Source organism: Protobothrops mucrosquamatus, unplaced genomic scaffold (genome assembly GCF_001527695.2).
Source record: "Protobothrops mucrosquamatus isolate PMUCROS unplaced genomic scaffold, P.Mucros_1.0 scaffold2110, whole genome shotgun sequence".
Classification (NCBI taxonomy): Eukaryota; Metazoa; Chordata; class Lepidosauria; order Squamata; family Viperidae; genus Protobothrops; species Protobothrops mucrosquamatus.
Window position 1 is genome coordinate 50343 of NW_015388211.1, and position 13135 is coordinate 63477.

The 13135-nt window shown below is 35.1% G+C and overlaps 1 protein-coding gene across 1 annotated transcript in view; it reads left to right on the forward strand.

Annotated features, from left to right (window-relative positions):
- Positions 1-213: 213 nt before the first annotated feature.
- LOC107294819 overlaps positions 214-13135 on the forward strand; it is a 39899-nt gene continuing 26977 nt past the window's right edge. The window contains exons 1-6 of the mRNA XM_029285718.1: positions 214-346; positions 4199-4313; positions 6259-6433; positions 8109-8220; positions 10691-10797; positions 11732-11858. Of these exons, the coding sequence (XP_029141551.1) occupies positions 214-346; positions 4199-4313; positions 6259-6433; positions 8109-8220; positions 10691-10797; positions 11732-11858 (769 nt within the window). The remainder of the gene's footprint in view (positions 347-4198; positions 4314-6258; positions 6434-8108; positions 8221-10690; positions 10798-11731; positions 11859-13135) is intronic.

The window sequence follows — 13135 nt, forward strand, 5'->3', positions numbered from 1 at the left end:
AAACTACTTTTTGCAATACTGTTACCTTTTGTATTTTCATTTAACTTTTCTGAAAATATAGTGCCTCAGAAATTTATTCAAATCTGTTTTTAATTTCTCAAAAGGAAATTTCTCAACTGATGCTGGAAATTTGATATTTTAGCTTCCCCTTTTTTCAGGACATTGAATGGTTCCAGCCTGCCACCTGTTTTTTTCTGTTAATGTTAATGATAAATGGAGTTGGTCAGCACTAGTCTGGAGCTGAAATGCAGCACAGCTGAAGCTGCCAAGATCCTTCTGTTGCAATTCCACCACCACCCCCATGAAAATTTCAGTCAGCGTATGATCGTAAGAAACAAATGCAGAGGTAAGGAATTGGCTATATAATCATCTTTTTCTCAGAACAAAGATGAAAGTTCTTTAAATGTTAGATCATCACACATTTTGTGGGAAACAAAAATTTCTCCATGAAAATCTAAAATAGTTTATTGGGAATACTGTACAGTATTGGCTGAGATAGATGGAAGGTTTAAAAATACATTGGTGAAACTTGCTTAGTTTTTAAACTAAACATGGACAGAAGTTTAAGCTGATTTGAAATTAAACCAAACAGCATTTGATTGAGAAGTATATTAATTTACCCTTCCTTGGCATCTGAACTAGAGTCACAATTCTTTATTAGTCAAGGCCAAAGATACCTTTTGCAATGTTGAAGTGGAGGAGTAGATGCAAGGCTGTAATTAAAATTGACGTGGTTAAAATTGATTATAAGAAATAATCCTATGAAATGTTTTAAATTATTTTTTATTGAAGCAGAAACAAAAATGTTACAAGAAAAAAAGAAAAGCTGTCCCCCCCCCACCCCTTTGACATCTAGTTTTGTCTGCAAAGCTGTTTGTTATTTTGTATAGTCTGCTGAAATAGGTTTTGCTATTTTGTATAGTGTTAGTTGAGATCCCAATGAAACAGAGTGAAGTGGGGTTGCACTTCTGAAAGGGTTTGGAATTGTGTTTTTAAAATACAACATAGCACACTACAGATATTTAGCTTTCACAGTTAAATACCCTACTATTCTACATATTACCTCTGAACCTAGTGAAAAGAATTGGTATATTGCAGGATCCAATCTGTGTGCACACATTCCCTTAGAGAGAAGATCCCTGAGGATGGGCTTCAGTACAAGTCTGAAAGTTCAAAAGACTAAACCTCTGGTCCTGGTGTATGACCCAGATTGGATCCTGCAACATTATCCTGGGACACACATATTTGCCTTCATTCATGAGAATTGGTATATAAATACAGTAGACAAATTTCAGAGATTCCCTTAATGTGTTCCCATTTTTAACAGTGATTCGTTTCAGTTTGCAATGTAATAATAGATGTATTTCCATATTACTCAAATCATGTGGTTAAATAGGGTTGGGTCTAAGTAGAACTAAAATAATAATTTAATTAGTTTCGACCCCAATACTAGAATGTTTTCAGTTCTATTAGAGATCTGAATGGAGATGATAATATCTTACTATCCTGGGTTCACACATTCCACAAAATCATGATTTGAATTTATCACAGTTACAAAACATCTTGTGGCTGGATTTGCAATCAAAGTGACAATCAACCAAGTTATATTGTTGCTTAATCTGTCAGCCTGAATTCTGTCTTGATTTTTACACATTCTTCTATAACACAAATATTTTTATTTTGTATACTGTATTGCATGTATTACTATTTCATTTTTTACAGATCTGCATTCATGAATTGGTTTTCTGTTCTGGCAAAAAATGATTGGAGGACCATCTTTATATTGTGGAACAGCAATGCTGCATTGCCTCATTATTTACCCAGTTTGAGAAGATATTTGCATAGTGAGTGTATTCTGAAGAGATTACTCCTTTTTTGGAGGCTGCAGTGATCAAATGTAAAAGAGGCAGGCATAATTTAACTTGAATGCAATTGTTAAAAATGGAATTTTGTGTCTGGACTGTAGACTCAAAGACTTTGGTTTGCTTTCCATTTTAAGTGAATGGACCAAATTCTATTTTTTTTTTTATTAAAGTTGCAGCTTTAATCACCGTAGAGTGTATGCCTTTGAATAACATTTGTTAATGAGGAAAGTTACTACCAGACTCCTACTTTTCACAAACATGTCTTTCAACTTTACCAACCTCCTGATTAAAGCATATCGATATGACATCAATGTAATAAAGAATAAAATATATAATATTAAGCAAAATTAAGCAACACAAAATCATTCTGTATATTTGTAGTTAAGTCATAAAGTAAAACTGAGAGAGGGCAAAAAAATATGCCATTATCTTAATTATAGATTTTCAAATGAAAAATAAACTATTTTCTAGATTGTAGATTATAAGGGCTTCAGGCTATCATGAAAATACCTCTGTTTTTGAAAGAAATGATGATTTGTGGATTTAAAGATTAAGAAAGATATTATTGAATTAGGGGCCAAAGGGATTTTTATGATATCTAAGGTAGTAAAATTGTAATCGTCTGTTAAAATGATTGGAAGTTATTCATATATTCTAAACAAGTTATTTTCTTTTTTCTTTTTAATTTCTTTCATTTCTTTTTTCATTCTATATAAAAATTCTTAAATAACTTTTTAAAAAAGAAAATATTTCTGTTTTAAACTCAAGTTAATGAAATCTGCATGGTTTGATATTATTTTGTGGGTTTTTCATTGTCAGCTACTATTTCTTCTTTGGGTTGTATTTTGTATGTTTTAACAGTGACCTATATTGTGCATTTTTATTTTTAAACTTTTTTTCTAATGACTGTAGCCAGAGGGGTAGTCATATAAATTTAAATAAATAATCTCTGATATTTGAATAAGTGGGTAATCATATTCTGTAGATAGAATAGATTTTCTAACTGATTGTTATTATAACAGAAAACTAATGAAAATAAAGTGGATTATATCTCCCCTATAATGCAGCAGATGGAGATATTACACAGTATTACGCAATAATACCCAATTTTCTTAATATTTGTCTAATATAAAAAAACTATGCCTCAGTCCAGAGTTTCTGTTTAATTATTATACCAGGAAGGTATATTTATCCTACTCAACAAGGAAAAAATCACACTTTAAGGACACATTTCTGATTCTCTATTCTCTATTCAAATTGCTTGATTTGTTCACATTGGAAGAAATATGACTTAGAGAAATCAAAATTTTGAATTACAATTTTTTAAATATTTTTGAGTTGCTCTTAATGATAAAAAAAGGAACAAAACACAAAACACATGAACAATGAAAAAAACTACATAAGTGCTTAAATATGTGAAAAAATACAACAGAAAAAATGTAAAATGTAGCACAATAAGCAGTGACAATTCTATAGATAATTATTCAATGTAAATATTATGTAATTTCATTTCCAATATTTATATAACAATTTTTAACCTACTGTATTTTGTATAAATGAGTTTCATTACATTTACCCATGCTTTTTGAAGTAGGATTATGATTTGTACTGACCAGAATTATTTTATGGGCTTTCATAAGTCATAGATCATAATTTGTGTAGCCTATATTCTGTATATTATGTAGCCATAGGAGTCCATTTTAGCCAGTAACTAATCTGTTGATGTGCTGGCAAAAACAATGGCTATGTCCTTATTTCCATCCTCAAATAAATTGAGTGCTTTTTAGGATCCGTAAAATCATTTTTAAGATAATTGTTGGAAGATATATAATTGATCAAATTAATATAAGCCTTATCTTTTAATCTCATATAATACCTGGTATTGTAGTTATAATTTGTGCTTTAATAACCTGAGAATAAAGCATATCTATCTGCTGCCAGGCTTGGTCCAGAATCTTAGGAAACCATTCTTGATTGGACCAACCTTTCATCTTAATGCTTTTATCTAAAAATTTCTTGAGCTTGAAATACTAAATTTCAAGTTAGTATTAAGTGAAAACTAGATCATTTATGTTTGGCCAACATATCATGTGTGGGTTTTTTCTGCCTAACTCTAAATATATCTACTTTATATTTATCACAATTAAATGTTAACATATTATTCTGGCAGTAACATCTAAGCCCTGTCTGGGCATAAGAAAATAAAACCATATCAGTTGCATGGTATAAAACTGAGATTTTTCTTCCTTAAATAGTCAAAAGAAAGAAATGCAGGTTAGTTAGTTCTTGAATTGAATCATTAATGATGAGTAGTTAAATATATTTTATTTTAGATGGCGACTTCAACATTCATCCCTTGGTAAAAGAAGCTATGGAGAGTAGAAAACCAATTGTTGCCTTGGAAAGCACTATAGTCACACATGGCATGCCATATCCACAGAATCTGAGGTAGACTACTTCAAGCTTTTATCTCATGCTTCAATTAATGTTAGGTGGATGTGCTTTTTAGATAATCTTGGACATTCTCCTACTTGTACCTAGCCAAGTAAAAACGTGCTCTGGAAATTTTTCTTTTTCTACTATGTCCTCTAAGACAGGGGTCCCCAACCCCTATTCCGTGGACTGGCACTGGGCTGTAGCATGCCAGAAACCAGGCTATGCAGACAAATGAAGCCCCATCTGTGGGAAACCATGCCCCGCTCCAGTCTGCAAAAAAACCTCTCTCCATGGAACCGGTCCCTGTTGCCCAAAAGGTTGGAGGCCACTGCTCTAGGAAATCATTCAATTTATTCCCACTAATGAGCGAAACATTCTTAAATCATCTTTACATATATCCGCATTAAAGTACTGTTTTCTCTCTTAAACTAAGAGCATTTGATGCTAGCAGCAGGATGTGAGAGATCTTTGCTGTCCATTACATGAGAGGCAAAATCAGAGGATCAGTTGTGGATGGGATCAGAGAGTTACTTATTGTGACCATCTTAAACTAAGACAAGTCCAAAGATGCTAGAGAATTCCTGGAAGCCTGGCACTCTGACAGCATGGCCATCAATAGACACATAGACATAAACAACATTGTGTGCAAAAGAGATAATCAACAAGTCAAAAAGAGAACAAAATGACAAAAATACCAGCAATCAGCACCTAGAGGAGCATAGATTAACAAGATTAACATCAGAGCAGCAATCAAGAAGTAAACAATATCCTAATCAAAGAATGGCCAAACAAGCTAGCAGTAAACAGCCCAACCAAAAAACCTCCAAGACTTTCCCCACCAACACTAACAGGGCAAACCACTAGTAAATTGTGAGCAAATCCCATTCCTTGCTAACACTGATGATGTTACCTAATCACTAATAACACTCATTTGAACAAAGAACACCATGACAGATCATAAAACTGACCTGCCTGACCGACTGTCCTGTGACCATGGAGGGAACAGCATAACCATTTCAATGGCCAGGGGTGCTTTGGCTGTCATAATTTCAAACAGTCATCAAAAGACTAAGGACTATCTGTAGTAAGGGAAATATTTGAACTCTCAGCCTTACAGGACTGGCCTTTTTCAGCTCTATCTCCTTTTGTCAAAATCACACTGCAAGCTCCACTTTTTCTGGATGTGTGGATGATATCATAATGTATGCACAAAAGGGATGGCACTTGTGTCATATGAGATTGATTGATTTGATCTTCCCCCAAATTACTTATAGGTTTAGCACAGGACTGAAAAAGGGTAACAGTAGAATGACAAAATCAGACCTCTCCCTATTACATCTCAAACAGAGAGCATAGATGGATCTGAAAGTCAACATTTGTTGTTTATATAAAGAAAAGAAAGAAAGCAGAGAGAAATCCTAAATAAAAGTTGTTTGTGACTCGCCTCTTTATGAAACTGATTTTTTTTTCTATTTTTTTCTTACCTTTTAGACTCAGCTTTGTTTATAACAGAATAAGATGTTAGAGAAAAACATCTATAGTCAAACTTCCCTTTTCATGCTGGAGTGCTATGACTGAGATGTTTTTCCCAGCACATAACTATTCTTGAAACAATTTTAACTGCAAAGAAATCTTTTTCCTTTTGAAGGTTGCCTTTTTCAAGTCACTGCAACCACTGAATTATGGTTTCATCAATAACTGTGTTAACTAAAAGCTAGCCAGTCCTTTGTATGTTTTATAAGGATCCAGATGCTGCCAGTGTAACATTCATGCATGTAGTTGGAACTAAATCTGTATATTAAGAGCAAGAGTTGTAGATTGTGCAGAAAAACGTAACTGAATAAAATGCACTATAAATGGGGCCGAGGCATTCATTCTCTGTTATCACAAATATTTTGTTTTTTATCCTTTTCATTTTTCATTCTTTGTCTGTGTTGCCATATATTGAATTTTCAAGCATGGCCAGAGAAGTGGAAGAAATTGTCAGAGAAAATGCGTGTGTGCCAGCAACTATTGGCATATTAAATGGCCGTATCCATGTGGGCCTCCAAGATGAAGAACTTGAGATCCTTGCAACAGCCAAGGACGTAATGAAGGTCTCTCGTAGAGACTTCCCCTATGTTCTCAGCCAGGTACTTGATGGAATTCCTCATTATTCTAATTTGTTTGTGTTACATAAATAATTCAGGGTTAAGGGTCAGTTGGTAAACGTTTCCCTGTGACTGAATCTGCAAAATAAGTACCGTACTCAAACAGCTGAGTGTTTAGGGTTTAGGATTAAGCAAAATTATCTCCAGTTGGCAGCTAGAGTTTGTTGAACTTTCCTTGGGCCTTTGAAACTTTGGAGATGCTATTACCAAGCAAATATTTGTTATTTCATATTGAATTTCATTTATGGACTTGCTTCTCTCTGCTGCTTAAGGAAACTAATTATCTGAAGTGCAATCAGACACAGACAAAAAAAGTATACAAAAAAGTTGAAAATAATCAATAGAATTTGTTTCTTAGTGTAGAGTGGCTTCTGTGTACAAAGAGACTGAAGTCCCTTTTATACCAGCAACCTCACCAGTTTGTTTTTTTTTAGTTGTTTTGTGACTAGACATCTTGGCATCCATTCTGTAAATAGGTAAGCCACTTATAGGAGCTATTTGATGACATGCCTTACAAATGTGCTCTTAACATTCCAGATGTATCTACCAGCCCCAAACAATCGCCTGTTCCATCCTTTTTACATTCAGCATAGCGTTTTCAAAGAGTGCCTTCATTTTCTAGGGAATCTAAGCAGCCCAAGAGCAAGCTTTTCACACTGGAGTCAGCAACATTGGCATTGCCACCCTGATTTGCATCCAGCCTATAAAAAGGAGGCAAAAGGCTGTTTGACTCCAAGTGAGTATGAAAAGGAACAGTAGTTTTCAGTCTCTCTGTTTTGTATATGCTTGGAAGTTACCATACATCCGGTAACCTCATGTTTGTTTTTCAATTCATAGAGTCATAAAATCTTAAGAGTTGGAGAAAGAGCTCAGATACCCATTCAGCATCTTGAATCCGACTAGTGACTAAGGAGTTCTTTTCACTGCTGAGTAGTGCTTAGTATTCAGGGGTTTCTCCTAATGTTCCATAAGACATGACTTTTTCTGCAAATATTATTTATTTTAATCTCAGTGTCCAAGGCAACAGAGAACGTGTCATTTGTACAAGAGCTCTTCAAATATTTGAAGTCTCTATTATGACACCCTGTAATTTTTCCTCAGCTATTCCTCCCACAATCCTTATTATCATCATTGCCTGAATGTCTAGGAAAAAAACATTTGGGAATAAAGGCAGGTCCTTGTTATCAAAGATAATGCCATAAGGCAAATACAAAGTATTGGGGTTTAAAAGTGCATTATTTAAAAAGGGGAACTGGACTGTTTTTTGAGGAAGAAGAAGACGTTTTGTTTCTTGGATGGGAAACCAAATATCTTCTTTTTCTTCTTCCTCAAAAAATAGTCCAGATGACTGAAAATCTCCATAGATATACTGTATTGGAGTTTAGCTGAATTCTCAGATTGAATTAGCATAGGATTGGTTCACACATTGCACTAAACCATAATGCTATGTTTATTTTTTTCTTCAGAATAATATAGGAATCTAATGTTTTAGCTTATCATTATAGGTAAAGGCCATTATAGATTGTTCAACAAACAATGATTTTAAAAAGTGCCATCTTAACTTTATCTATGAAAACATTTCAACCTTTCACACATATCACTTATTGCTTATTTGAAAAAGATGAAATCTGAATAATGATTGATTGTTCCATGACAGGGATTGTCTGGGGGAACTACTGTGGCAGGAACCATGGTTGTGGCACATAAAGCAAGAATTCCAGTATTTGTAACTGGAGGAATTGGAGGGGTCCACCGGGGAGGAGAAAAGAGTAAGACAAACATCATTTTAATTACAAATCAAAGCCTTAATTCCCAAATGCTGTATTACAAAACCATCTACCATTTTGTTATCCCCTATTGATGGAGCCCTAATAGGGACTCAATACTTATTTGTGTTATGCTGATTCAGCACATATTCACCTCTACAGCTGGCTGAGTAACTGATGTAAAGTAAAGGCATAAAGGGAAATAAGCTTCATTTGTTCAAGATACTTAGTATAGTTTTCCTTTGTTTAGTGTTTCTGTGTAAATGCATTTTTTCACTGAGCCTTGCATATAATATTTATAAAGATCTCCAGTTACAGGTTCCCAAATAATGGATGCTAAAAAAGACTTCTGACTGAGCACGAAAAAAAAATCCATTTCTACCTAAGAACCAAACTAAACAATGTATCAGATTTATTACATGTAAACAGTGTAATAAATTTATTATTAATGCATTTATCTTTCAAAAACTGCTGTTTTCGGGGATATAGGGAACCAGCAAAGGAGATGAAGATGCAAATTTACTGGGATGGAAATTCTACTGGGAATCAGCCCCTGATGATCAATGTTATGACCAGGGCTTCCAATTGCACAAATCCCAGTATATCCCTGTTCATTCCATAGAAGGGGAACTTCATATTAAGATTTTTTGCTCTCTCTGAAATGGACAATCCATTTAGAATAGGAGAGAACAAGCATCTTAGGCATTTGATCACTTGTTCTCAGTCCAAGAAGAGGCGGTCCATTTTGTTGATGGAGTGGACACAGTTGCACTGACTTTTCAGCAACTGTTTTTAATAGAATAACAGAGTTGGAAGGGACCTTGGAGGTCTTCCAGTCCAACTCTCTACTCAAGCAGGAAACCCTATACCATTTCAGACAAATGGTTGTCCAATCTCTTCTTAAAAACCGCCAGTGTTGGAGCATTCACAACTTCTGGAAGCAAGTCATTCCACTGATTAATTGTTCTAACTGTCAGGAAATTTCTCCTTAGTTCTAGATTGGTTCTCTCCTTGATTAGTGTCCATCCATTGCTTCTTGTCCTGCCTTCAGGTGCTTTGGAGAATAGTTGATTCCCTTTTCTTTGTGGCAACTCCTGAGATATTGGAACACTGCTATCGTGTCACACCTAGTCCTTCTTTTCAACTTTTAATGTCAGGATGGAAATTATGTCAAGTCCTGCAATGAGGGCAAACTCAGGGAAAAAGAACCTCTTGGTGTAAGAAAGGATCTTTATTGTTAAGAGAGTAATATACCAGAATCTTGAAAGCCTATCAAAGCAATTCTGTCATTCAGCTAACTTCTCTATGTTATTTGTCCTAACTTTGATCCTAGAGTCATGCAGCCCTGACCTCATCCAATTCTTTTTCTCTCCTCCTTGCCACTTCAGAACAAAGTTGGTGTCATCTCTTGATGATGACATCCCCCCTCTCTTCCTATGGAGTATAATTAGACTGACCATATTTTTTACCCCAATGCTGGACAGTCCTGTCACCATCTAAGAAGAACTACGTATCAAAAATAGAAAAAGAATTGCAGTGGCAAACAAACTTGAGTAATAAGTCAATCTTTCCTTACCTAAACAGATAGGGTTAGGCAAAAAAGCAGTATAAGCAGGAGCAGGAACTTCCTGCTGGCTTTCCCATTGACTTTACTCATGGGCAACTGGCAAGAAGCATCAGAAATCATGATTGCATGCTGTAGATATGCTCCAACTGTCACAACTTTGTGAATAAACTGGTTTGGACATCCTGGAAATTTCAATTCCATTGGAGTAATAAATCCCAGATTTTTTATGCATTCTTTAACCTAGCAGCTTTTAGTACCTTGATTCAAAAATTATTACAGTATAATGCACCATTTGGGCTAACTTGATGGTACAAATAGATAAACACAATGAGAATTTTAGTGATAAGTATATCAATCCCCAAAAGGCACTCTCTTATTTTTTTCTTTGAGTTTTTGAGTTTGATATTTTCAGGCCTGGACCATTTTTTTCTTCCTTTGTTCAGACATGTTTGTACTACAAAGTATTATTTAATCCTTGAGAGGTCACATTGGCTCACAGTGTGCACCATTACTGCTTTTTAATTTTATTGTGTTTTTTGGAAGTTTTCAATTTTGGTATCCCAGGCCAATGCCTACTCAGTCTTAGCCTGGAGCGAGCTCTAACTGGGGGAGATGGATCATTAATAGCATAAGGCAACTTCATATGGAAGGATGAATGGATTCCTTCCATTCCCCACCATTCAGTTAGAACTGAAGAAGCTTCTTGAATGAGAAGCAAAATGTTTTCAAAGAAGAAAAACCCAAGAAAGTTCAATTGCCTTTTGGAAAAGCATCTTTGGGGCAACTTAATATGTTATTTCATTATAGCATTTTAATATTTTTCTCCTGGGAAGTGTGAAAGAAATTGGGTAATATGTGAGATGTTCCTCCAGAATTTGTACTGATATTTTATCCTATCTTTTTCAGCTTTGGATGTGAGTGCTGATCTGACTGAGTTAAGTCGTACTCCAGTTGCTGTAATTTCTGCAGGTGTTAAGTCTATACTTGATATTGGCAGGACACTGGAGTATCTGGTAAGCTATAAAAATTATAGAATTTCAACATTGGCTCTATGTCTCAAAATGTCAGGCCTGGTATGTTAAGAAGTGGGATCTTTGCCCGTTTGAAGGAGAGATTGAAGTGATCTGTGGGTATTTGGAGTTTACATATATTTTAAAAAACATAAAATGCTGGGAATGTTGCATGGTACTTTTTCTGTGGCAGTTTCTGATTGTGGAATCCTCTTCTGATTTAGTTTTAGAAGATTGTCAAACATTTTGCTGAATGACCTTAAGCAATTTACAAGTCTGGTTTTTAAATGAGATGTTTTCCTATTTTGTTTAATATGATTTATTTTTATATTTTATTGATCTTAATTTGTAATATTTTGACTTTAAAAGAGGCAAATACTGTTATTAAAATAATGTATTAAAATATCAAAATAAAATTAATATCCCTGTATTTCCTAGCAGCTAGAAATGGAATTAAAATTGTTTGCATGCAGCAGGTTTAGGAAATGATTTGGTTATGGAAACTGTTCCAGAATTCAGTGTTTAGACCATTGGCAGTTCAGTCCCACCATTGCAGGATACCATTAATTCTGAAGTTTTTGAATTGGTTGCCAGGACGCATCTGGCCTAGCTGAAAATGCTTGCTATTCCCTGCAAAGCCTTTCACTGTATAGCTCCAAGATATATCACGCACCTGGATCTATGGAGTCCCAGACAGCAGGGCAGATATATTCCATGTCTCATATAATTGAATTAAAAAATAAATATACTGTAGTTTGAGCACATTGTAATTTCTAGCCTAGGATAAACAATGTTGTGCATGTAATAGAAGTAATGCTCCCAACTTTAAGAGATAGTTATCCAATTTTTAAAAGAAGAAACCTGCATTGGGTATGAGCTTTTCCTTCTACACGGCATTGTGTCCTTTCCATTCGCCCTTCTCGTCTTACCTCTGCAGGAAACTCAAGGAGTCTGTGTGGCCACCTTTGGAAAATCAAGAGAGTTCCCAGCCTTCTTTTCTCACCAAAGTGGCTTCCAGGCACCATGTCAGGTGCAGGATGAGAAAGCTGCTGCTCAGCTGATTGGTAAACTGTCAGTAGAATAAGATGCATCTTGGATGAGTGGAACCTGAATGGAACTTCAGTTAAGAAGCTTCTCAATTTCTCTGTCAAAAATGCATTACACTCCTGGTCGAGGTCAAAAACTCACATATGTCAGTAAGGTTTTCTTCTACATTAGTACACATAGGATCAAGCTAAAGCCATCCCAAAATTCTCCTCTGTATCTTCAGCTGTTTTGTCTCTCTTTCTCCTTGACGTCTTCTGCTCTATCCTTCTACAGGCTTTGAATCCTATACCCACAACTGCCATTTTTCAGCAATTCCTGAGGCCCAATTTGTACATGCCACGAAATTAAGTGCTAAAGATTTTTTGAACTGTACCACACTATTGCAGTGGAAGTTGACAAATGTTGAATGCTGTCCCTGCCCCCCCCCCCGATAAAACCCATCCAATGCCCATCACCAAAACCCATTGAAAGTGGGTCTAGTTGACTTCTTGTTTCAATATGCATTTTTTTTCTGATGCAAGCATTGAAGCATAAAAATTCTTACATGGAATCTACAGAACATGTAGAGCATGTTGATTCTATTGAACTGCAGCCTTTGAACACTCAGTTGCACAAAGCATGTGCTGTCTTTCTACAGACAGCAAGCTCTCTTGTTTCTACTGCTTTTATCTTTGCAATTCTCTAATCAGTTGTTATATTTCCATTTTGTATTCCAGTTTTATGTGTTTTACAGATCCCAACATCTATTTACTATTCCTTGTTCTAGTCAGGCTTTCTGTTTTTATTTGATTGATTTTAGTCTGGCAATCAAAGCAGTAAATAAGATTTAAAACAGACAGAATATAAAAAAAATAACAATACAGATTCAATTAGTAAATACATGCTAAAGTTGTCTTACAGTTAAAAGATGACAAAATAAATTCAGATTTATGAGTTGGGGGAGTTTAACTTTGAAGAGAATGCATTCCTTAACATAAGAGAAATGCAGAAGAGTATTCCCTTCATGTTTCAGAAAGAAGAGCCTATGACATTTTCTTTCTTTAAAAGATCTCTCCTGTTACTCTTCACATCTGTCAGGTTTACATCTGTCAGGATAGACAAACTCTTAGAGAGAGTTCTTCTCTTCTATTGAACTCAGATGCTGCTTGATTTGGTAGAAAACTAGCATGAAATTTGCTAATTCCATGGGTCATCCCCATCCTACCTCAACCTATTGTAATTACTTATCTTTTCTCCAAGACACAAATACACGCTGGAGATTCCCCTTTGTGCCAAAATTAAAAATTATTGATAC